The sequence below is a fragment of the Quercus lobata genome, chromosome 6 (genome assembly GCF_001633185.2).
Source record: "Quercus lobata isolate SW786 chromosome 6, ValleyOak3.0 Primary Assembly, whole genome shotgun sequence".
Classification (NCBI taxonomy): Eukaryota; Viridiplantae; Streptophyta; class Magnoliopsida; order Fagales; family Fagaceae; genus Quercus; species Quercus lobata.
The window spans coordinates 48,390,294-48,416,119 of record NC_044909.1 but is presented as its reverse complement, the minus strand read 5'-3'; the positions used below and the strand labels follow the sequence as shown (position 1 = coordinate 48,416,119).

Here is a 25,826-nt window from a genome sequence, read left to right as displayed (position 1 = left end):
TTTACCATTTTCCTTATTATATTCATATATTTAATTTCTTGAATGTTATGGACTTATGGTTGTTCAAAGGAATAAGAGAAACCTAAGGGGGAAATGACCTTAAGATACTCAATTGATCATTTGGTCATTTAGTTTTATTAAGTATTAGTATATTGATAAAACTATATATTCTACTTTGAGTTTTTCATGAATAACTGCAAATACGATTTCCACCCCCTCCTTTCCGGCCCATTTCCTATGTCTTCTGTCTATATTATCTCAAAAAAAAAAAAAAAATTGCAAATACCATAGTTTAAGCTTGGCCCTAAATTGCAATTCTCAGTTCGGCCTCTGAAGTTAAGGATTGAATATTAGCTAAGGGTTTTCTGCAATCTGTTTTGAATGCTTGGGAGGCCCAGATCCAAGAGCTTTAACAACCGGCTTAACCTTTTCGACAATCTTTACAATGCCCAAAAACATAAGTCGATATAAAACCACCATCCCCAACAAAGTGGCAAGATCAATCCACTTGGAGTAGCCCATTTCTACCTGCCAAGTATTTCACAAGATTTCTTCACCAGTTATTGTAGATGACCCACCGGCTTGGTTATTAGGGAATGTTAATCCTTCAAACTCATTCTTGTAGAATCCTTGGTTTGCATACTTATGGAATGCAATGTAGTACATTGGGTATCTCCAAAAAGGTTTAGGAAGATCATTTGGCAATCGGAAGAAACCTCCATTAAGCATCATCACACCTTGTATTCCAGCACCAGTAATGATACCCATGAGGAAATCTGGCACTATACTAGCAACAATCATCATTAAGCTTTCAACTAGCATCATGCATACGAAGAGGACCAACACAAAGTAGGCAAAGTGTTCAAAACTCTTTTGAAGGCCAACTAGGTAATAGGCTATTGCTCCTGGAAGTAGAGAGATGATAAGCAAGTAAGGAAGGGAAGAAAATATGTTTCCAATCACATATGCACTAACACCGTAGTGCCCATTCAATCTTTCTCGCCCAAAGATCTGATACATCGAAGAATATAACAAGGTCAAAGTACATCCAATTAATTGATACAAAATTGTGTTGCATATAAAATTATTAGAGATTTAAAAAATAACTAACCTTCATGTCCTCTACAAAAGAAGGGAATCCACCAATTGCCATAAAAGTTAGAAAAGCTGCAACAAACATCAGCATTGAACCTCTTGCCTAGAAATTTAGAATAAAGTTAAATCAGATAATCATTTTGAAATAGTATAAACTTGAAATCATGACTTTAAGTCAAGAGTTCTGTTATTTGGGGGGTTTGTGCAAAATTTTGGATTAGAGTGTGCAATAAACATCACTTTTTGAAATAATCAATATTAGCTAGGATGTTTGCTTTTCAGAAAAATGATTTGTATATGTATATACCTATATTTCCATCAATTACCTGAATGGAACCAAAAGTGAAGCCAATGTCATGGAATATAGTTCCAACACATAAACACAATGCAATATAGATTGCAAGCCGAAGCCAGTAATAGCCCAGATCACGATACATGTTCACAAAGGATCTACTTGTAATAACTAGGCACTGTGTAATGAAACTTGCTTGGCTTCCCTTCTTCTCCAAAGTTCCTTCATTCTATAAAACAAAAAACTCAGCCTCATAGTTACTTGTGTCTTTATGGGGAATGATTGATGAGTTAGCATTAAGTCATTAACAATAATAACTATAAACTTATTTACCTGTTGGCATATCTTAGATACCAGGTGCTGAACTTCTTGGAAAGTCCCAGATGACTTGTATGAATTGATGAGAATATTAATGACTTCTTCAGTGCTTGTTGTGCCATCAGGGTCTTGTATGATGCCCTAGTGTTTGAAAGCAAAGGGTTTACATGAGTTTTAAACAATTTGTGTACCCCATGGCCATGATGATTATATTCAAGAGTAAGGATGGTAATGAGAAAAATATATATACTTACTACATCAAAGTCTTTGTTGATAGTTCTAAGATAGTGATCAGATGGGTTTCTCAGAGTTGGGCATGGGAAGCCATTGGAAGCAAAAAACCTCATAGAAATTACATGTAAACATTTCATAATTATTTGGAAACAATTTGTTTGATGCATGCTGATAAGATTTTATTTTTTAGTCCTTTTTTTCCATTGAAAAGAAGAATTCAATAAGGTTAAACAAGGTGACAAAAATGTCGATTTTACATGCATTGTAGAAGAAATTATTGTTGTACCTCCTTTGCCATTAAAATGGACCCAAAATAGACTGTCATGCCAGTAGAAAGGAGGCAGAGATTGTTGAAGAGCTCAAAAACTTCACTGCTTGGTTGATGAATTGATGCAATAACAGTCCTTCCATCTTGACGTGCTAGCTTAACGATGCGGCTCATGACATGGAAAGATGTTGCACTGTCTAGTCCACTAGTTGGCTCGTCAAGGAAAAGAAGCTTTAGGCGTGTCAATATTTCAATACAAATGCTAACCCTTCTCTTTTGTCCACCACTAAGGCCTTTTATGCTCCACCCTCCTATTCTTGTGTCCATTGAGTCATGTAAGCCCATCTCCTTTATAGTCATCTCAACCCTTTCTTTCTTCTCGAATTTTGACATTGAATCAGGCAGTTGGAGTTGTGCAGAGTAGTACATAGCTTCCCTTACTGTAAGTGTTGTCATTAAGGTGTCATCCTGAGTCACATAGGCCTAAATCATGGAAAGTAAGAGAGGCCATTATTACAACATAAAGAAATTAAGGGCAAATTGTGAAACAATTTTTAGGGGGGGGGGAAAATCAAAGCCCAGTTTAGGTATTGGTTTTACACTAAAGTTCTAATTTATCTAAGAATGATGTATTATTACATAAGCTTTACAATATAAAGTGATGTGTCATCAATGATAAAAATAGCAATTTAAACATTTACTTATTGTGTTTAGATATTCATTACTCTCTCGATTTGTAAGCCTACACCATGATTTTAGCTCATAAGGAATTACTGTTGCTGTGACATGGAAATTGAAAGTTCTTGAATAAGTAGAGTGATTCACAACACATATCATTTACCTCATTAGTCATCAACGAAGTCATAAACAGATCATTTTAGGGGTTAATATGATGATAGCATTAAAACAAGTGTAAGATGTAGCACAAATTTAGCTCTAGACCGGAAAAAGCCACATTATTGTTGTGATCATTATTAATTAATGATAACAAAGCCAAAGGCCTACATTTAAGAGAAACTATTTTGATAGACCAAGAACATTATAATTCATATACATAAACACAATAAACACAACACATATGACCCGACCCTTTTTCACACACCGAAGTTCCTACACAATAAACACATATGACTCTTTTTCACATACCGAAGTTCCAAAAGCAAGAGTCTCTTTGCGTCCATTAATGAAGATCTCCCCAGTTTGCTGCGTATTTGAACTTAATCTCCTTGCAGTAATTACTTGCTTATGAGTCGTAGTTTTCTCTCTCTAGTTGAACTTAATCTTCCCAGATGCTTATTAATTTATGCAAATAAATAAATAAATAAATAACCATATACATTAGTAAATTACATTAAGTATTTATACACAAATTTCACGAATAAGCATAATTTTTTGTAAAACCACCACATATCCTTACAGAACAGTGGAATACACCATTCAAATTCGAATGATGAAAACCTCACAAATCCATAGGTGAACTATCATAAAACACAAAGTAAAAAGAGAATATGTCATCTAATGGTGAAATTCTCAAAATATTAATCTAAAAAAAACGTATAGAGTGATGTAACATCGTAAGAAGTTATACCACTTGTTACTTGATAATAACCCTTGTTATATCTTTTTCTCAACAAAAAAAAAAAAAAAAAAAAAACCTTGTTATATCATGTACAATTATTGTATGTATTAACTTTACTTCAAAGTAAATACTACAAGACAAAAGATGTACATATAAGAGGGAAATTATTGTGTACTTCTGGAGTACCATAAATACGTACTCTCTCCTTTCACATGAATGGTGGGTTCCACTAATTAAATTCATAGTGGGAGTCACCATTCATGTGAGAGGGGGGACTACATATTTATGGTATTTCGGGAGTACCTAATAATTTTTCCATATAAGGAATGGACATAATCTTTTATATATATATATATATATATATGATTCAATATAATAATCTTATTTTATATGTGTATGATTCAATAGCACAACAACTAGATTAGTATAGTCTACGTAACCGGTTACAATCACTCATTTATAGCTAATTAGTCAATACATTTTTAAAATATTGAGAATAGTTAATGAATGCCCTAAAAATATTAGTTTAAATATATTTTTAAAAATTTTTATGAAAAAGAAAAAATTATTAATTTTTTGACAGTTTTTAATATTTCCATAAAAATAGTGTTTGACTACCGTGCACCTTTGATGTAATGATTACTTTATAAATATAAGTTCTAGTGGAGCGATGTGCAAGAGTTGGGGTTCAATTCTTCAAAAAGGAGTTTTGTACATATATATATATATATATATATACATACATACATTTAAATTATTTTAAAGTAGAATTCTATCTACACATGTTAATAGGACCCTAAAATAGTTTGGTAGTGCCTTTTAATAACTATTGATGTTAACATAAGATTTAAGTTGACTAAATGTAAGTGACATCAATGATAAGCTTAAATGAAAGTTATACATGATACTCTAATTACAACTTATTAATTTAATAATTTATAATAAAGTATAAAAAAAGATTGTGAAATTTTTATTTTTATTTTGGTAGTGTGGGGACCGTTCGATCAATAGGCCCATTACGTTTAGGATTGTTGGGCCTGTGGCCCAACCGAGGATGCATATCCGTCCGAGGAGGCCAAGTCAGGTCATAAGGTAGTTACTGAAGGGGATGGTAGTCAATGTCACAAGGGTAGAGTTCTGTATCCGTCCGAGGACGTCATACTCCTCGGCAGTATTCGTCCGAGGACGATCAGGACGTGGTCTTCTTGCAACCAGACCTCAGAATTAGGTCACCACAAAAGATAGAATAACCGACCAAGGATGAAAGAGAAAAGGCAAACAAATATCTATAACTACAGCTGCCTTCGCATTAATGACCTCTCAACCAACTCTCTGGTCGTATTAATGTGGAGATGATACCTGAACAGTAAGGAAGCAGCCTTACAGCTGCCCATAGGAAGTTTCAGGAGGTGCTAGATGGGACAGAAAGAAATCCTCTGGACCTAACCTATACGTGTGCGGTGAGGATGGAACCCAAGGGGGGGTATATAAACTAAAAGAGGAGCATGCAGAAGGGGATCGGAACAGAAAAAGAAAAAGAGAGGAAAGCACAGACAAAAGAAGAAGAGCAAAAAGAGAGAAAAAGTCCTGTATCGATCACCAAAGAGAACGATTGTTGTTCCAACTTTAGACCTTCAATATACGTGAGAGTGAATCTTTTTAATATACCACAGTTAACCTAGTTCTTTACACCCACGCTCTACAAATCATATTGTTTGGGCATTTTTACGTACGAACCCAACACTGTTGCGGGTCGTTACAAATCGCGTCCTTACAATTGGCGCCGTCTGTGGGAAGAGCTTGTGTTAGCTTAGAGGAATTCTGGTGCAACGTTTCTGATGGAGGAAGTGGGTCCACATCATCTCGCGACGGGACCTCATCAGGAGAATGTCAACCTGCACCAAGCGGAGTCTAGGGGCTCTTAGCATGGTGGTCCTCGAAGGAGTCCTGAACGGAGAGAAGGCCATGAAGGGAGTGTACATACAACTCATACAACCAGGAGCCACTCTCGTGGGAAGAGTCACGTCTCCACGCGAAGCATGATGGGAATATGCAACGTGAGATTGCAGATTTGAAAAGAGAGCTGCGCCATGCACGGCGGGAGCGTTCCCCACCATGCTCCGAGCCATCATCTGAGGAGTCGGATGGAACTAGTTATAGGCGGAGATCGAGAACTCCACCAAGCGAGACTTTCTCCTATGAAGAGGAGCGCCGCCGTCGACGTAAGCGTAGAAGTCCAACTGACAAGGGCTTGGGAAACGATGCCATGAACAAAGCCTTGAGTCAAATTTCCAAGTCGCCCTTTACGAGGAACATAGACGATGCTACCCCTCCTCGGGTGTTCCATCAGCCTACGTTTTTTCTGTATGATGGCCACTCGGATCCGGTGGAACATGTAAGTTATTACAGCCAGAAGATGGCTATTTACTCCAGGGATGAGGCTTTGATGTGCAAGATTTTTCCATCGAGTTTGGGTCCGACGACGATGAGATGGTTCAATGGCTTAAGGGCCAATTCTGTTGGATCTTTCAAAACACTGACTCGGGCTTTTGGTGCTCGCTTTATTACATGCAGCAGGACTCCTCGGCCTTTGGGATCCTTGCTGACTTTGTCTATGCGAGAGGGCGAGACTCTCAAGAGTTTCTCAGACAGGTACTGGGAAATGTTTAACGAAATAGAGGGAAAGAACGATCCCGTGGCTATAACCACTTTCAAAGCAGGTCTCCCAGCTGATCACAATTTGAGGAAGTCCCTGACGGGTAAACCTGTCACTAGTGTGCCCCAACTGATGGATAGAATAGATAAGTACAGAAGGGTAGAGGAAGATAAACTTCAGGGGAGAGGAAAGGCCAAGGTGATCCCTCAAGAGAGGAGGGATTTCAGGTCGGACCGATATAATAACAGCCGACCACGGAGGGATTTTGGTGGGCAGTCGGCTTCGGCGGACGCTCAGGTTGTTAATGCAGTATTTCGGGAGCCAGTGCAGCAGGTGTTAGAAAAGATAAAGAACGAGCCATTCTTCAAATGGCCGAACAAGATGACGGGAGAGCCTAGGAAACGCAACCCGAGTTTGTATTGTCATTATCATTAGGATCATGGCCACACGACGGATAACTGCAGGAATTTGTGGGACCACTTGGAGCAGTTGGTCTGTGAAGGGAAACTAAAGCAACTTTTACACCACTCCAGCGGAAGGGCGAGCCAGGCAGGTTCCGAGGTGTGTGGGGACGCTTCATCAAGGCTCCCCCTGGGTACGATTAACGTTATCTTTGCGGCCCCGGGAAGGACTGGATCTTGCCCCTCCAGAGTGTTGTCGGTGTCTCGATCCCCGGTCGTGGATCATTCTCAAGCATTGAAGAAAGCCAAGAGGCGTGTCCCCTTGATTTTAGGTTTTTCAGATGAGGATATGGTTGGGACCATACAGCCCCATGAGGATGCTCTGGTGGTAACATTGAGGATTAGCGGGTATGATGTCAGAAGAGTGATGGTTGATCAGGGAAGCGCTGTGGATGTGATGTATCCAGACTTGTACAAAGGGCTAGGTTTGAAGCTAGAGGACTTAACAGCCTATAATTCTCCTCTAGTAAGTTTTGAGGGAAGGTTGGTCACTCCCATGGGGCTAATTAGGCTGCCCGTGCAGTCAGGTACGGATGTGGTGGAGGTGGACTTTATTATCGTAGATGTTTTTTCTCCGTACACGGCTATTGTGGGCAAACCTTGGCTTCACACCCTTAAAGCGGTTTCGTCCACCCTACATCAGAAGGTGAAGTACCCATCCGGAAACCAAGTGCTGGAAATAGTAGGAAGTCAGGCGGCTGCTCGGCAGTGCCTAGTAGCGGCTATATAGCACTGGCTAGAAGCAAAAACCTCGGCTACGGCCGACAATGAGTTATAGCAATTAAAGCCCCCAGTATCAGGCTTAGACATACCAGCCAGTGGGGTAGAGTGTGAAGATTTGGAGAAGGTAGTTGTTGCTGATGATCTAGAAAAATTCTTCCAGATTGGGGCCAAATTACCTTTGCAAGAGAAAGCGAGTTTGCTGGAATTCCTCCGAGCCAATGTGGACGTTTTTGCATGGGACCCGTATGAGGCCCTAGGGTTGGACCCGAATTTCATTTGTCACCGACTCAATGTGAACCCTGCCATCATGCCCAGGAGACAACCTCCTCGGCGACCATCGAAGGAGCATGCCGAGGCGATTAGAAGCGAAGTTGCCAAGCTCAAATAGGCTGGGACTATCAAAGAAGTTTTTTACCCTCAGTGGTTGGTCAATACGGTGGTAGTAAAAAAGAAGACTGGAAAATGGCAGGTGTGCGTGGACTTCACGGATCTTAATAAGGCCTGCCTCAAGGATCCATTTCCCATGCCAAAGATCGACCAGTTGGTGGACGCGACCGTGGGTCACCCCAGGATGAGTTTCTTGGATGCCTTCCAAGGGTATCACCAAATACCGCTGGCCACTGACAATCAGGAGAAGACTGCTTTTGTGACCCCGATTGGGAATTACCATTACAAGGTGATGCCCTTCGGCTTGAAAAACGCTGGATCTACATACCAACGCATGATGACGAAAATGTTTGAACCGCAACTGAGTAGAAGTATTGAAGTTTATATCGATGATATGGTTGTGAAAAGTAAAGTGGTGTCCGAACATGTGGAAGACCTCACGAGTATCTTCGGGATATTGAGAAAACACAAGCTGCGCTTGAATGCTTCGAAGTGCTCCTTTGGTGTAGGTTCCGGGAAATTCTTAGGGTATATGGTGACCCACAGAGGAATTGAAGTGAATCCGGACCAGATTAGGGCCATTAACGATTTGCAAGTACCTCGGAATCCAAAAGAGGTGCAGAAACTGACTGGGATGACTGCTGCGTTGAATCGGTTCATCTCCAGGTCGGCTGAGAGGTGTCGTCCTTTTTTCCGCCTATTACATAAGTGGCAAGGATTTGAATGGACCGCGGAGTGTGCTGAAGCGTTCCAGCAGTTGAAAGATTACTTGTCCAAGCCGCCTATCATGTCTAGCCCTGAGGTGGATGAGGTGTTGTATGCTTATTTGGAGGTAGCCCCTCATGCAGTTAGTTTCGTCTTAGTACGAGAAGACAATGGCGTCCAAATGCCGGTTTATTATGTAAGTAAATCCCTCCATGAAGCCGAGGTGAGATATCTGTCATTAGAAAAGGCTATACTGGCGGTAGTTCATGCAACACGCAAACTTCCGCATTACTTTCAAGCCCACATTGTGGTTGTCTTGACCCAACTGCCTCTCAAGTCCATACTCAGAAGTGCTGATTACACCAGAAGAATTGCCAAGTGGGGCACGATTCTGGGCACTTTTGATATCAAATACATGCCTCGCACCTCTGTAAAAGGTCAAATCCTTGCCGATCTGGTGGCTGAATTCGCTGAGTGGCCAGAGGAAGTTAATAGGAATCGAGATCACATGGATGAAAAATCAGTTGGCCTAATATCCGCACAAGGAGAGTCTTTATGGAAGGTGTACGTAGATGGGGCTGCAAACCAACGGGGAGCAGGATTGGGATTGGTGTTGATATCCCCTGAAGAGGTCATCATCGAGAAGTCGTTAAGATTAGGGTTCTCGGCTACTAACAATGAATTAGAATACGAAGCTTTGATAATGGGAATGGGTATGGTCCATAAAATGGGCGGAAAGGCAGTGAAGTTATTCTCAGACTCGAGATTGGTAGTCGGCCAGGTGAAGGGAGAATTGGAGGCCCGAGACCTGAGGATGCAAGGGTATCTGGACCGGGTTAGGCGTCTACGAACGAAGTTCAAGTCTTTTGACTTGTTGCATATCCCTCGAGGTGAAAATACTCACGCTGATTCCTTGGCGACCCTTGCCACCTCCTCGGTACGAAATTTTCCTCAGATGATTATCGTCGAAGACCTGTGTACCCCTACCTTACCAGAAAATGAGGTTTGCCAAATCAGACAAACTAATCCGTCGTCAAGCTGGATGGATCCCATATTAAAATTCCTTGAAAGTGACGTATTGCCCGACGATAAGGTGGAGGCTGAGAAAATACGAAGGAGGGCTCCTCGGTACTGGTTATCCGAGGATAAAAAGTTGTATAAACGGTCTTTCTCTGGGCTGTACCTGCTCTGTGTGCCTCCTGAGACGGCATAGTTGATACTGGAGGAGTTGCATGAGGGCATCTGTGGGAGCCATACAGGGGGAAGGTCCCTATCGTGCCGAGTCCTCACATAAGGTTATTGGTGGCTCAGTATGCGGAGGGAAGCGTAGGAGTACGTTAAGAAATGCGATCAGTGTCAAAGATATGCTCCGAATATCCACCAACCGGGAGGAGCTCTTAACCCTCTCTTTAGCCCTTGGCCTTTTGCGCAGTGGGGGCTGGACATTGTCGGCCCTTTTCCTAAAGCCATAGGAAACAAGAAGTATCTACTGGTCGGCACAGACTACTTCACTAAATGGGTTGAAGCTGAGCCCTTGGCGAACATCAGGGACGTAGATGTGAAGAAGTTTGTTTGGAGGAACATTGTTACACGATTTGGAGTTCCTCGAACTCTTGTCTCAGATAATGGACTCCAATTCGATAGCAATGCCTTTAGGGAATATTGTTCAGAATTGGGAATAAGAAATAGATACTCCACTCCGGCTTATCCACAAGGCAATGGGCAGGCTGAAACTGTTAACAAAGTAATAGTCAATGGGTTTAAGAAGAGATTGGATGACACGAAAGGAAAATGGGCGGAAGAATTGCCATATGTGCTTTGGACGTATCGGACAACACCCCGACGTTCGATGGGGGAAACTCCCTTTTCCATGACCTATGGGGCCGAGGCCGTCATTCCCCTGGAAACTGGATTCCCAACGTTAAGGACCAGTACATTCTCTTCGGGTAGCAACGATGCGATGTTGGAGAAAAGTTTGGACCTGATTGAAGAACGAAGGGAGAGCGCGATGGTTCGACTAGCTTATTACCAACATAAACTCAAGCAGGGCTATGATTGCAATGTGAGGATGAGGCCGTTAGCCGTAGGAGATCTGGTGCTGAGGAAAGTCCTTGGGGCCACTAAGAACCCAAATTGGGGAAAACTGGGACCTAATTGGGAGGGGCCATATCGGATCACTTCTGTAGCAGGAATAGGAGCCTACTACCTAGAGGACCTAGATGAAAAACCTGTACTCCATCCTTGGAATGTAAATAATCTCAAGAGGTATTATTATTAATAAAAGTGTTTCAATTCCAATATTTTCTTTTAAACTTACGTCAACCATACAACCTGTACTCGCATCTTATGATTTATATTGAATTGTTAAACAAAAACTAAGTTATGCCAGGTCCTCGGATCGCAAACTTAGTGGAAATTAACATCCTATATTTAATATTGAAATGTTAAACAGAAACTAAGCTATGCCAGGTCCTCGGATCGCAAACTTAGTGGAAATTAACGTCCTACGATTTATATTGAATTGTTAAACAGAAACTAAGTTATGCCAGGTCCTCGGATCGCAAACATAGTGGAACTTAACATCCTATATTGCCTATTGAAATGTTAAACAGAAACTAAGCTATGCCAGGTCCTCGGATCGCAAACTTAGTGGAAATTAACGTCCTATGATTTATGTTGAAATGTTAAACAAAAACTAAGTTATGCCAGGTCCTCGGATCGCAAACTTAGTGGAAATTAACATCCTATATTGCCTATTGAAATGTTAAATAGAAACTAAGCTATGCCAGGTCCTCGGATCGCAAACTTAGTGGAAACTAACGTCCTATGATTTATATTGAAATGTTAAACAGAAACTAAGTTATGCCAGGTCCTCGGATCGCAAACTTAGTGGAAATTAACATCCTATATTGCCTATTGAAATGTTGAACAGAAACTAAGTTATGCCAGGTCCTCGGATTGCAAACTTAGTGGAAATTATCATTCTATGATTTATATTGAAATGTTAAACAGAAACTAAGTTATGCCAGGTCCTCGGATCGCAAACTTAGTGGAAATTAACATCCTATATTGCCTATTGAAATATTAAACAGAAACTAAGCTATGCCAGGTCTTCGGATCGCAAACTTAGTGGAAATTAACATCCTATGATTTGTATTGAATTGTTAAACAGGAACTAAGTTATGCCAGGTCCTTGGACCGCAAACTTGGAAAAAGTTAACCTCCTATGTTATGTATTGAATTATCGGACAGTAACAGAGTTGTGATAGATCTTCTAATCATAAACTGGATGGGAAATAATGTCCTGTAACATTCATTGAGGAGTTAGAGGGAGATCTTTGGACGCAAGTTGGCGTACAACCAAGAAGGTGGTTGAAATGAACCCATCTGAAATTACAATGACAAAGTGAACGAATGCAAAGATAACATAGAGCCGCAAGAGCGATAAGAAAGTAAGCAAGGAAGCCCTCTACTAAGTGTCTAATTAAGTTACAAAACAGGTTCTACTTTTTTAATTTCAACTGGATCTGTGGGTTCTGGCTGGCGGGTAAATCTGCCTCCGAAGTTGTGATTCCATCTTTGGCTTTGGTAATGCCCCCAGTTGGTAAAACTGTAGAGTTCAGTTCCCGTTGAAAACCCTGGGAGGCCGTCTCTGCCTCTGAAGCGGTGGTGGTCTTGTCTGGGGAAGCTCCTGGAGGGGCAAGTCCCTCTTTAGCTGGTTTCGGTTGGCCGCGAGGAGGAGAATTGCGAGGCAAAACCTCTTCGTTTAGGATAATAACTGGAGAAGGAGCATCAGCCTGATGGGGTTGAAGAACTGAGGGGCGTATCGCCTTGGGATAGAATACGTTCTCTGGCCTACGTAACTCAGATGAGGCTTCAACCCCAGCACGGTTAAGAGCTTCGCTCCAAGTTCTTGTGCAGTAGATACGGCATACCTCCGGAACCTCGGCTCTCAAAGCCTTCTCAGTTTCAACTATACCAACTTCGTAGCCTCTCTGCTCAGCGTCGTTCATTGCCTGTTCGGCGTTGATTTTCGCTTTCTCGGTTTGCTCTTTGAACTTTTCAGCTCGCTCCCTTAACTTCTGAGTTTCCTCCAGGTGCTTCTTAAGAGCAAGAGCTTGCTCTTGAGTCTTCTTTAGCTCGGCATTCGTCTCGCGCAGAAGCCTTGCTTAGTCCTCGGCTTGCTTCTGGTAGCCTTTTAATTCCGACTCGGCGCTCTTGCGAGCTTGCTCTTCGATCTGTAGTTTTTTCCTAGCGTCAGCCAAGTCCTGTTCAGATTTGGACAAAGTCTGTACAGCCGTTGCTCGTCTTTTCCTTTCGCCATCCAGCTGATCAGAACAGGCATTGAGCATCTCATCTAACTTGAAAGTATTCTGGATGATCTGTAAAAAAAAAAAAGGGGGGTTACCACTATAGTCAATGAAAGGTGCATATTAGTGACTAACAGTCATAGAATGAAAAAGGATAATAGATAGCTTCTTGCCATGCCCAAATATCGTTTGTTGTCGAGGACGAGTTCATTCTTCCTCATATTCCTTATTTCGGCCATGTCTTTCGGGAGCAATAGGGCTTCCTCTATGGCCGAGGCTACGTGACACCCTATGTCGCCGTTAAAATCCCTTATAGAGGCATCAACTCACAGGGGCTCCCCACCATGCATAGGTACTGGCAACCATGCTTGCGGCTCAGGATGTGGGGAATCAGATTTCTCTTGGCCCCGTGTGGCTTGGTGCTTAGTTTTCTGCTGCTTTGCAGCTCGTTGGACATCCTCCTTTCGAGTGAGATGAGACTTGCTCGTATCCGCCACCTCCTTGCCCTTCTGTTCTCTGTGCCTTTTTTGCTCAGCAGTGTTGGGAGGCGCTGGTTGTGGAGATGATCGAGGAGGGTGGCGAGGAGCAGGAGGAGGAGACCTAGCTAAAAGAGATGAAGCCTGGGATGGTATTGTGTTTGCAGGTACATTCTTTCCCTACTGACCTTCCATCAGCTCCAACAAGCTTTTCTGGGGTTTTCTTTGTATCCCCATCTCGTCAGGGTCTTCCTCGGGGCTTGTGGGCTGATCAAAAATCCCAACATCGTCTGAGGACTCAGGTATTGTTACCACGGTTTCCTCGCCTTTTTCCTTTTTCCTTCCCCTTTTTATTCCCTTTTTCCTAAGGGAAGGTAAGGGTGAAGAAGTTCCCGCTGAGACGCTGGCTACGAAAAGAGGCTCTGTGCGAGGTGTGTACTGGGGAAGCGGAATACCCTCTGGAACAATGAACCCTTCGTAGGCGACACTGATACGGTGAAGCTGAGGATCGCGTGCTCTGATCACGCACCTCGGCGCCTGAAAAGCAAAAGAAAGGGGGGTATAGCCGAGAATCAAGTGTGCTGCCCGGAGCTGACCGTCAGTCTCATTCACGTATATTTCAGCCTTCAATAACTTATCTAGGCTCGCCTTATTGACTAACCTGAGATTGAGTTTCGTGTAGCGTCTATCTGCAAAACCGTTGATTCTACAGTTAAAATTGTAGGAGACAAAAATAATAAAAGTAAACGAAATGTGTTCACGAACTAAATAGTATAGATCAATAACTACACGCCCACCTGGTGTTCCCTCTACTATTGGGCATGGCAAACCATCGTGCCATTCCCCAGAGAGAATAAAGAAGTCCTCCTTTAGGTTCTTATTTGAAGTGGGGAGGCACTGAATTAGCCTTACTTCAAGATATCTCGACTTGAGATAATATCCCTGGTCGGTTAAGTGATGGAGGCTATACACCCAATTCACATCATGATGGGTTAGCTTTAAGTCCATTCTCCTGTTCAAAGCGTCTATACTTCCCAAGACCCTAAACATGTTGGGAGCACATTGGGTGGGGGATAGCCTAAAGAAATTGAGATAACTCCTAGTGATACTACCCATGGGGATAGTCATCCCGCCCTCTATAAAGGCAATCATGGGAATAACTACTTCCCCAGTTTGCCTGGCATCAACCCATTCCCCTTGGGCTGCGTATCTCATCCCCACCGTTGGGGGGATGTTGTACTTAGAGCGAAAATTTCTAATACCTTCCTCGGACTCAACGAGACATCGAAATGGATTCTTTTATTTCCCCATTTTTCTAAAAAGACTTAAACAGAAAAAACTGTTGGGCTTGAAATGAAAGTGGTAGAAACTTCGAGAGGACTTACAGGTTCAAAGGAAGGACCTCAGACAAAATACGATTATTTGTAGTCGCTAGGAAAGTAACGAAGGATGAAGAAAGGCAGGTTCAATGTATGAGCTCTGAAACCACGTAATCATCGAAGATAAAGTACAGGGTCAGTTAGAAGACGCCTTTATAGTCATGTGAGGATTGTGAGCGGTGAAATTCCCGCTCACAAAACAAGGGAAACCTTCTGCCGTTTGATTTAGATCTCACCATCGAACGTGGGAGACAAGGGTGTTGTCAAAATTTAATGCTGCCAAAATCGGGATGCTGAAGCGTTAGGGGCATGCCCCAAAACACGCGTAAGTACGGACTTATGACGTCAAAATCCACTTTCTCTCCCGAGGAGTCGAAAAGTAGGATTTTGAGGGGCTATTATGGGGACCGTTCGATCAATAGGCCCATTACGTTCAGGATTGTTGGGCCTGTGGCCCATCCGAGGATGCATATCCGTCCGAGGAGGCCAAGTCAGGTCATAAGGTAGTTACTGAAGGGGATGGTAGTCAATGTCACAAGGGTAGAGTTCTGTATCCGTCCGAGGATGCCATACTCCTCGGCAGTATTCGTTCGAGGACGATCAGGACGCGGTCTTCTTGCAACCAGACCTCAGAATTAGGTCACCACAAAAGATAGAATAACCGACCAAGGATGAAAGAGATAAGACAAACAAATATCTATAACTACAGCTGCCTCCGCATTAATGATCTCTCAACCAACTCTCTGGCCGCATTAATGTGGAGGTGATACCTGAACAGTAAGGAAGTAGCCTTACAGCTGCCCATAGGAAGTTCTAGGAGGTGCTAGATGGGACAGAAAGAAATCCTCCGGACCCAACCTACATGTGTGCGGTGAGGATGGAACCCAAAGGGGGGTATATAAACTAAAAGAGGAGCATGCAGAAGGGGATCGGAACAGAAAAAGAAAAAGAGAGGAAAGCACAGACAAAAGAAGAAGAGCAAAAAGAGAGAAAAAGTCCTGTATCGATCACCAAAGAGAACGATCATTGTTCCAACTTTAGACCTTCAATATACGTGAGAGTGAATCTTTTTAATATACCACAGTTAACCTACTTCTTTACACCCACGCTCTACAAATCATATTATTTGGGCCTTTTTACGTACGAACCCAACACTGTTGCGGGTCGTTACAAATCGCGTCCTTACAGGTAGCATTGTCTTTTCACTTAATACTAATAATATTTTTAAATTCTATTTTGACTATCCAACAAATAAAATGCATGCATTTTTCCGAGTAATACTGGTGTCACGTAAATGGCATCGTAGGTGCCACATAAATGGCATTTTAGGTGCCATTTATGGGAAACCAGCATTTTCCCCTAGTCTGTTGCTTTCTAGTTTCAACCACTACGAAGGATGGGAGTAAATGGCCCTTCCAAAAGTGAAAGATCATATCATAATTGAACAGAAATTGGGAAGTAGTATATCGAGGTTTCTTCTTCTTCTACTTTTCTTCAAAATAAATTAAGCCAGTCATTTTGAAATGTTGGCCAATAATTGTTAATTACCTGCCAAAGAATCCAAGAGAGTAGACTTGCCACAGCCAGATGGACCCATGATAGCCAGCATCTCTCCAGGTTCAGCATACCCAGTCAGCCCCTGAAGTATTGGGCGACGCCCTTTTTTCCCATCAGGCACTGTAACCCACAGATCCTTCCATGTCAAGAAAAGCCCTTCTCTATTTGACACAAAACCAGCAACGTAATTGCCCTGTTCTCCACCAAACGATTTTGTAACTTGAGAACCAGACCGTAGAGACGATGATGATGATGATATTGATGCCTCACGAGTCTCTAAATGGTGAGGACCAGGAGTGAAATGAGCAATGTTAGATGAGAACATTTGCTCAGTGCTATCTTCTTCTTCTGAAGCTACGCTTTGCATCTCTAAATCATCATGAAACCCTGCACTGCTTGTCACGGGTTCTTTCAGAAGCGACTTTGTTTGAGTTGGGCTTGGTGTCCATCGAGGGACATAAACTGGAGTGGAAGATAAAGAAGAAGAAGAAGAATCCATGCTATTTAATTTCTTTTCTTGCTGTAGAGGCGAATTTCTAAGGAGTAGACAGAGATAGACACAGAGCTGTTGTGATCGATGTTGGAGTACTGCATATTTTGCATTACGTTTCCACCAGTATTTAAACATTTGAAAAAGGTGTTTTCTTTTTAGTTTTTATTACTTTTTAGGTCAATAATAATGTGAAAGTTGAAACATTTAATAGTATAAAACAAACAAAAGTGTCTATTACTATATTCCTAATTAATTCCATGAGGAGTGGGCTGGCCACGTACATACGAGCATTGCTAGTGCCATAATTTGTGGCACAATTTGTGCCACATGTGATTGGTGGAGGGGTGAATTTCATGTGATGTGGGTTGGCCACGAACATATGAGCATTGCTAGTGCCACAACTTGTGGCATAATTTGTACTACAACTCGCCACATACATGAGTTGTGGTTGGTGGAAGAGTGATAGTGGATTCATGTGAGGACACCTTCCACCAACCATAACTCGACTTGTGGCACCAGAATTGTGCCGTACATATGCAGCAATGTTTTGGCAGCCCATGACTGTTGAATGCACATGTTTTTATTCTTGATGTCTCATTAATCTATTATCCATCCCAACCCAACTGTCAACTGATAACTCTTTTTAATTTGTCAACTTAACTACGCTTGGTCCTAGATAGCTGACCCAACTCAATGGAAAGGGTATCTCCTCTTTGAAAAATACTATTATATGTTGGAAAGATTTGTATTACCTGAAATGCTTTTATTATGTGTTTGTCTTGTACTTTTTTTTTTCCCTTTTGACATTCCAATGATTAAAATCTTATTCGTTAAATAAAATAGTTTCACGTTTTTTTTTTCTTCCCCTTTTGATATTTCATCTTCTTCGCCTTCAAATCTTGTTTTCCTCTAACGTTCCAATTTGTTAATTTTTAAAGTATAGTATATTTGAAGGCTTAGTGGTTTTTGAAGGCTAGATTCATGAGTTCTTTGGTTTGAAACTTTTAGTTAGTATTTTGGAAGATACTCGTAAAAAATTAGTAGGATCGACCGAAAGACTTGCATAAATTTTTATTTTTATTTTTTTTATAACGCTCACTCTTCACACAACCCAAAAGGCAAGCATTGGAGAGTGGTGAATGGTGATTCTTGACCATCAAAGTAATGTGGTAGCGGCTTTGGCTTGCACCTGTCCACGTTTGTTCTTTTCAAGCTTACTAAAATCTTATTTTCAATCTTTTACTGTTAGCATTTGCTATTGAAATTTGAAAGTTGAAACACCCCCACACATATCAGGCCATTGGCTTGCTTTAGAAGCTTTACTTTTTCAATTTTCAATCTTCAATCTGTAGCTCAAAATTCCTATCCTTTAAATCTAATTGCTTTCACCCCACCTATTTAAGCTTCCACCGATACTTTATGCTCACCTTCCCACTTAGCATTCAACTCCTCTATTTTTCGTTCTTCTTCTTCTTCTATATATTTATTTATCCTACCATTTCTATATATTTATTTATCCTATGAGTTATAATTTTATTTTCCTTTAATTTTAAACCAACTGATACTTGATAGGTTATGTTTTATTCTGGCTTCTATTCAAACAACCACATACGAAATTGAACTTATTTTTTATTATTTTTATTTTTATCTATAGTTTCATATTGGTTTATATGATTTTTATTTATTTAATTTCTATTAATATTGTAAGGACTCGATTCGTGACGAATCGTAGCGGTGTTGGGCTCGTACATAAAAAGGCCCAAACAATATCATTTGTAGAGCGTGGGTTTGAAAGGCTAGGCCTTGGTCACCAGGCGGTGGGTTTTCCGTGGTATTCATACATGGTTAAGTTTTTTTTCACCCCTGGAATCTTACTCCTGGAGGTGGGCTGGGAGGCTCTGGTTTCTGGCCATTTTTCCCAGCCTCCTGATTAGCGCACCTACCTTTTTATTATATAGTCCGTCTTGGTTGATCCTAGCCCTCCATTTGTTGGTCAGACAGGTGCTTATTTCTGTGTCCATCCCATCAACCGTCCCCTCTTACTTTCTATTAGTTGCTAGGATCGAAGTTTGCACCGTCCAAACGTCTTTTCTCATTAATCGGCTCTGGGCACTGGCAGGTGCATTTACTGAGGATGGGACGCATTTTCCTTGGTCCAATTTTACACCCTGCGTCCATGTGGGCCCCATTCTACTCACATCCCCTTCAGGGGGCTATTTGGGGATAGCCTTCACTAAGACGTTGATCTTCCCATCGAAGTTCTGGAGTGCCGAGGACAGGGTAGCTTCTCAGCCGTTCCCCTTAACACCCCGGCCATCGATCATTCGTCCTCGGCAAGAGACCTCCTCGGCACGGGCGCTGGGCCTAGATAGAGTTTGGGTCGGATTGTAAACTTCCCGGACCCACAAATATTATGTCTTCTTGTAGCAGTACTTTAGTTTTTAATTTCTATTAACATCATTTTTTTACTTATTAATAACTACTCATCACTTCGGCAGTTTGTAAAATAGTTTGTGGTTTCAGCATTTTCCTTATTATATTCATATATTTAATGTCTTGAATGTTATGTGCTTCAGTTGTTCAAAGGAATAAGAGATACTTAAGGCGGGGGAGGGGGGGAATGACCTTAAAATACTCAATTGGTCATTTAGTTTTTTAAGGATTAATAAGTATTATATTTGATAAAACTAATATATATATATATATATATATCTCTATACACACACATTCTACTTAGAGTTTTTCATGAATAATTGCAAATAAATGGTTTAAGCTTGGCCCCCAAACAGAAATTCTCGGTTCAACCCCTGAAGTGAAGGATTGAATATTAGCTAAGTGTTCTTTGCGATCTATTTCGAATGCTTGGAAGGTCCAGATCAAAGAGCTTTAACAATCGGCTTAACCTTTTCGACAACCTTTACAATGCCCAAAAACATAAGCCGATATAAAACCACCATCCCCAACAAGATAGCAAGATCAATCCACTTGGAGTAGCCCATTTCTACCTGCCAAGTATTTCGCAAGATTTCTTCACCAGTAATGGAAGGTGAACCACCGACTTGGTTATTAGGAAATGTTAATCCTTCAAACTCATTCTTGTAGAATCCTTGGTTGGCATACTTATGGAATGCAATATAGTACATTGGGTATCTCCAAAAAGGTTTAGGAAGATCATTTGGTAGTCGAAAGAAACCTCCATTTAGCATCATCACGCCTTGTATTCCAGCTCCAGTAATGATGCCCATGAGGAAATCTGGCACTATACTCGCAACGATCATCATTAGGCTTTCAACCAACATCATGCACACAAAGAGGACCAATGCAAAGTAGACAAAGTGTTCAAAACTCTTTTGAAGGCCAACAAGGAAATAAGCTATTGCTCCAGGAATTAATGAGATGATAAGCAAGTAAGGAATGGAAGACAACGTGTTTCCAATCACATATGCTCCAACTCCATAGTGCCCATTCAATCTTTCACGCCCAAAGATCTGATATATTGATGAAGAATAAATATAAAGGTCAAAGTATGTGTAGCAACCAAAAAAAAAAAAAAAGTTTTTTATTACACACATTAAAAGGCAACTAAAACTATGACTTGAAGTCATAATTTTCAACGACCAAGTCATAGTCTCAATTGTTTTTTCTGATGTGTAATAGCTTTATTCTATATTAAATTGTCTTTCATATAAAATTATTCAAGATTTAAAAAGTGACCGACCTTCATGTCCTCTACAAAAGAAGGGAATCCACCAATTGCCATAAAAGTCAGAAAAGCCGCAACAAACATCAGCATTGAACCTCTTGCCTATATATTTAAAATAGAGTTGAGCATGTACTAGATTATCGGTTTCAAATTATCAATTAGCTTCGGAATGATATGATCACTATGTTACATGTAGTCCCTGTTAGACATAATAGAAGATTTATTATATTCATCCATTACCTGAATGGAGCCAAAGGAGAATCCAACATCATAGAAGATAGTCCCGACACATAAACACAATGCAATATAGATAGCAAGACGAAGCCAATAATAGCCTAAATCACGATACATGTTCACAAAGGATCTCCTTGTTAGAACTAGGCACTGGGTTATGAAATTTGTGTGGCTTCCCTTCCTCTCCAAAGTTCCTCCTTTCTATAAAACAAAGAACTTAAGCCTTAGTTATTAACTTATATATTTTTTTATAAATTAACTCTCTTTCTTTTCAATTTTAAGAAGATAATGATTGATCAATTAGTATTAACATTAATAACTACCTGTTGGTATATCTTAGATACCAATTGTTGAACTTTCTGGAAAGTCCTGGATGACTTATATGACTTGACGAGAATATTAATGACTTCCTCAGTCCTTATCGTGCCACCAGGTTGCCCAATGTCCTAGTTTTGATAACGAATGGTTCACAATTTGTCATCCATGATGATTATATCAAATAGTAGAGGGATGGTAATGAGAAAAATCTATATACTTACTACATCAAAGTCCTTGTTGATAATTCTAAGGTAGTGATCAGATGGGTTTCTCAGAGTTGGGCATGGGAAGCCATTTGAAGCAAACAACTGCATAAAAAGTTTATATATACCTAGAATTCATAAATTTATTTTGAACTGTTCATTTGATGCATGCTACAAAGATTTTTTTTTTAAAATTTTTTTTTTTAAAAGAAAAAAGATGAACTCAATAAGGTTTAAAAAGCTGAGACAATGTTGATTTTACATGAATGTATTGTAAAAAAAATATTCTTGTACCTCCTCTGCCATTGAAACAGGACCAAAATAAATTGTTATGCCTGTAGAAAGGAGGCAAAGATTGCTGAAGAGCTCAAAAACTTCACTGCTTGGTTGATGGATTGATGCAATAACAGTCCTTCCATCTTGACGAGCTAGCTTGACGATTCTGCTCATGACATGGAAAGATGCTGCACTGTCTAGTCCACTAGTTGGCTCGTCAAGGAAAAGAAGCTTTGGGCGCGTCAATATTTCAATACAAATGCTAACCCTTCTCTTTTGTCCACCACTAAGGCCTTTTATGCTCCACCCTCCTATTCTTGTGTCCATGGAGTCTTGCAAGCCCATCTCCCTTATAGTTATCTCAGCCCTTTCTTTCTTCTCAGATCTTGACATTGAATCAGGCAGTTGGAGTTGCGCTGAGTAGTATACTGCTTCCCTTACTGTCAGTGTTGTCATTAAGGTGTCATCCTGAGTCACATAAGCCTAAATCACGGAAAGTAAGAAAAAATCAAGGGCAATTTAGGAGGCATTTTTTAGGGGAAAAAAAAATCACTGCACAGTTTACGTTTTAACCCAAGTTCTAATTTATCTAGACCTTGAGACTTAGAAATTAATGAGAAGTACTTCAAGGATCATTTCTTTTTTCTTTTTTAATTTAGAAACATAAACACATAAGAAAGAGTGAATGAAGTTTTAACACATAGGAACATCGTAAACTACACTGAATTATCAATGAAATCAAGCAATGACAACCATCTAGTCCATACGATTTCATGAGAAAGTATTTTGATGGATTAAGCTCGTTACATATCCACAGGTAAACATAATACACACATATGACCCTTTTTGCATACCGATGTTCCAAAAGCAAGTGTTTCTTTGCGTCCGTTTATCAAGATCTCCCCAGTTTGCTGCGTATTTGAACTTAACCTTCCTGCAATAGCCAGTTGCTTATCAATGACTTCCATATTTAAATCAATGGAATTTACTAATGTTTCATATTTCTATTTTCCTCCTTCACTTGGTTTCCAAAGCCTCACGTAACCCGTATTACCACTTATATGTAAATCTTTCATTTTGATTTCTCTCTCTCTCTCTCTCTCTCTCTCTTATCTTCTTGTCCTTTATACTCTTATCTCACTCTTCCTCTTTAATCCATCCCTTCTTCCCTCACCCATTCCACGATACTGTTAATATCCTATTTCCAAACCCCTCAAACCCTCTATGTCTCCGTTGCATACTTTATTTATTTACTAACTTGTTTATTCTTTAAGGCAATGTATACATGAATATTTTGCATTGAAATGATATGTAGATCTCCCATTATTTATGTTAAGTTATATATTCTTATAATTACCTTGCATTTAGTATTGGCTTTATTCCATATCAATTTCTTGTAATTTATGCTTAATTTCATTGAATTTGTGAGCTTTATTTGTAATTGGGTTGGGCTTAAAATTCAGTTTGGAGGTTCATTAATTTTGAAGCTTCTAGAAGTAGATGATTCGCAAGACCATGTCCCACAAAAATAGCACGTGGGTTGAGTAGTGTGAAGTTTTAAAATTCAATTGAAAATTGATTTCGTGAAATGACTCGCAAGACCTATCCTATGAATCCTTAACACAATAGGAAATTTTGTTATTTGGATCCTCTGTTGTACCCTACCCATATCGACTATATATACTCTCATTTTCCACTATATATAGGAGATGACTTGCGAGACCTATCCTGCCATTTATTTGGTCTTTTTTTTTTTTTTTTGAGAAAAATTATTTGGTTAAATTTGACTATTTATGCAATTGTGATTTCAAGGCTTAGTTAATTTATTTTAATTACATAAATCCCTTAATTGTTTAATTATCTTAATTAACTTAATTGTAATTCCCTCAAAAAAAAAATTGTAATTAAAATTTGGGGTCTAAATATTGCCTAGGTAATTAGGCCATTTATCTCAAATTACATAAATATCTTGAGCACAACCAATTAGAGAAAAAGAGTTTTTTTTTTTTTTTTTTTGAGAGGCTGAGAAAAAGAGTTTTAAAACGGCAGGGGAAGGAGATTTTCACTAGTTTCATAAATTTTGCATTGTAATGCAAAATCAATACTTCGAATTTGAGATGTACAATCTTAGCAAAAAAAGAACTAGAGATGTACATATATACTATACAGAAGGAGTGGGTATAACATTTTTTTGTATGACCTTTAAATTCCACCTTGATTAGGTAACCAATATTATTGGAGAAAGAACTTATATTTTTTTAAACTATACCTTATAATATATTTGGTAGTCGGTAGAGTATACAAATTGTTCCTTCTTAATTGTTTTATTTAGAAAAAAGAAAATATATTTCTATTTCATAACTTAATTTTTTTTTTGTTATGATCAATAAATTTATTATAATGTCAATTATAAGAAAAAAATTATAATAATTTTACCCTTTATTATGTCAATTTCATGATTTCTGACCTTTTTTGTTAGAGATTTCTAATATTGTTGTTTAAATGTTTTGAAAATACATGTAGTAAAAATACGTGTAAGTTAAAAAGTGTTGTGAAAATACGTGATATAGTGTTTAAACACTGAAAATTGTTATTTAAACACCTCTACCAAACACTCCTTAGTATGTTAACTACTATGACTGTGGATTGCTTTTCTTTTTTGGTGGCTATTATATAATAATAAGGGAAATGCTAACTAGTGCCCTTATTAATAATCCATTTAAAGAAAGTTTTTATGGGAAATGAAAAAAAAAAGTAATTAATATTTTGACAACTTTTTTTATTTCCTATAAGAGTGGTATCAAAATTTTCCTAAAATTGATTATTAAGGGCATTCGTTAGCATGACCCTAATAATAATAATAATAAAAAAAGAGAAAGAAGAAACAGTCATTTCTGAAATTGAAAGATTACCTGCCAAAGAATCCAAAAGAGTTGACTTGCCGCAGCCAGAAGGACCCATGATAGCCAGCATCTTTCCCGGTTCAGCGTACCCAGTTAGCCCCTCAAGTATCGGCCGGCGGCCACTTTTTCCATCAGGCACTGTAACCAACAGTTCCTTCCATGTCAAGAAAAGACCTAGATCTCTATTTGACACAAAATCAACTTCCTTGAATGCAAAGTGATTTTCTTGTTCTATCGCCAACGTTTGTGTAACTTGGGAGTTTAGAGATGATGCTTCATGAATCTCTACGTGGGGAGCACTAGAAATAGCGAAGTCATGAGCAATGCTAAATGGGAATAACGTTTTGTCTGTGGTACATGTCGACCTGCCATCTTCTTCTCCAGAAGCTATGCTTTGCATCTCTATATCATCATCAAATCCTGCACTTGTCTCGGCCTCTTTTAGTAATGATTTTGATGGACTTGGGTTTGGTGTCCATCGAGGAACATTAATTGAAGAATCCATTCTATTTTCTTGCTGTAGCCTGTAGGGAGAGAGAGAGAGAGAGAGAGATAGCAATGCAAGGTGATATTTTTATGGTTTTTTTTTTAAATACTTATTTTGCTCTTTCTCCTAGGACGTGAAAGATTTTTTTGAGAATGTATGACGTGAAAGTTGAAACTTTTGTCATTAAATTGAGAAAAAGAAGAAGAAGAAGATGTAGTTAGCAGATAATTTTGTGTGTGTATATATATATATATATATATATATATATAATAACGTGATGTTTCTTCTACTTGCATTTATATTAGATCTCTCTAATTAAATGAATGTAAGAGTCTCACATTATTATATTTTCTAATATAAAATGGAAACCCTATAGTGTCTACAAGCAAGAGTCAAAAGTGTATCAGATCATCTAATATAAAATGGAAATCCTATAGAGTTTAGACATATTTAAATTCATGTCTAATTTCACAACATGTTTAGTGTCAATTTGTGATTAATGCACAATAATTTCACTTTTCACTAATGTGGTCTCATGTAAGTAATGTACTCTAATCACAAGCTGACATGATTGGATGTATCCTAGGAAAACTGATTAAAAAATAAAAATTAAATAAAATTTAACTACAAATCCTAAACATAATTTAATTGAAAATTTTAAGATATATCACTTAAGAAATTGTATTTAAAATTTGCCTTAAAATAATACTAATACTATTGTCATAATATTTTATTCATTAAATTTTAAGAAACTCAAGGCTCACACTTG

General features: G+C 39.4%; 1 protein-coding gene across 2 annotated transcripts; it reads right to left on the bottom strand.

Annotated features, from left to right (window-relative positions):
- Positions 1 to 336: 336 nt before the first annotated feature.
- On the bottom strand, positions 337 to 25,096 carry LOC115994121 (ABC transporter G family member 11-like). Of its 2 annotated transcripts, none has more exons than XM_031118152.1 (8): positions 24,580 to 25,096; positions 22,522 to 22,601; positions 21,686 to 22,150; positions 21,410 to 21,496; positions 21,194 to 21,316; positions 20,877 to 21,071; positions 20,652 to 20,738; positions 337 to 1,011 (listed from the first exon to the last, which is right to left on the bottom strand). In XM_031118152.1, the coding sequence occupies exons 1-8, from the start codon at positions 25,073 to 25,075 to the stop codon at positions 541 to 543; spliced, it is 2,004 nt and encodes a 667-aa protein (XP_030974012.1). In that variant the 5' UTR covers positions 25,076 to 25,096; the 3' UTR covers positions 337 to 540. The 2 variants fall into 2 exon arrangements, with proteins under 2 accessions (XP_030974012.1, XP_030974011.1); XM_031118151.1 differs by lacking the exon at positions 337 to 1,011 and adding an exon at positions 19,718 to 20,421 and having other exon boundaries at positions 24,580 to 25,075.
- Positions 25,097 to 25,826: the final 730 nt, after the last annotated feature.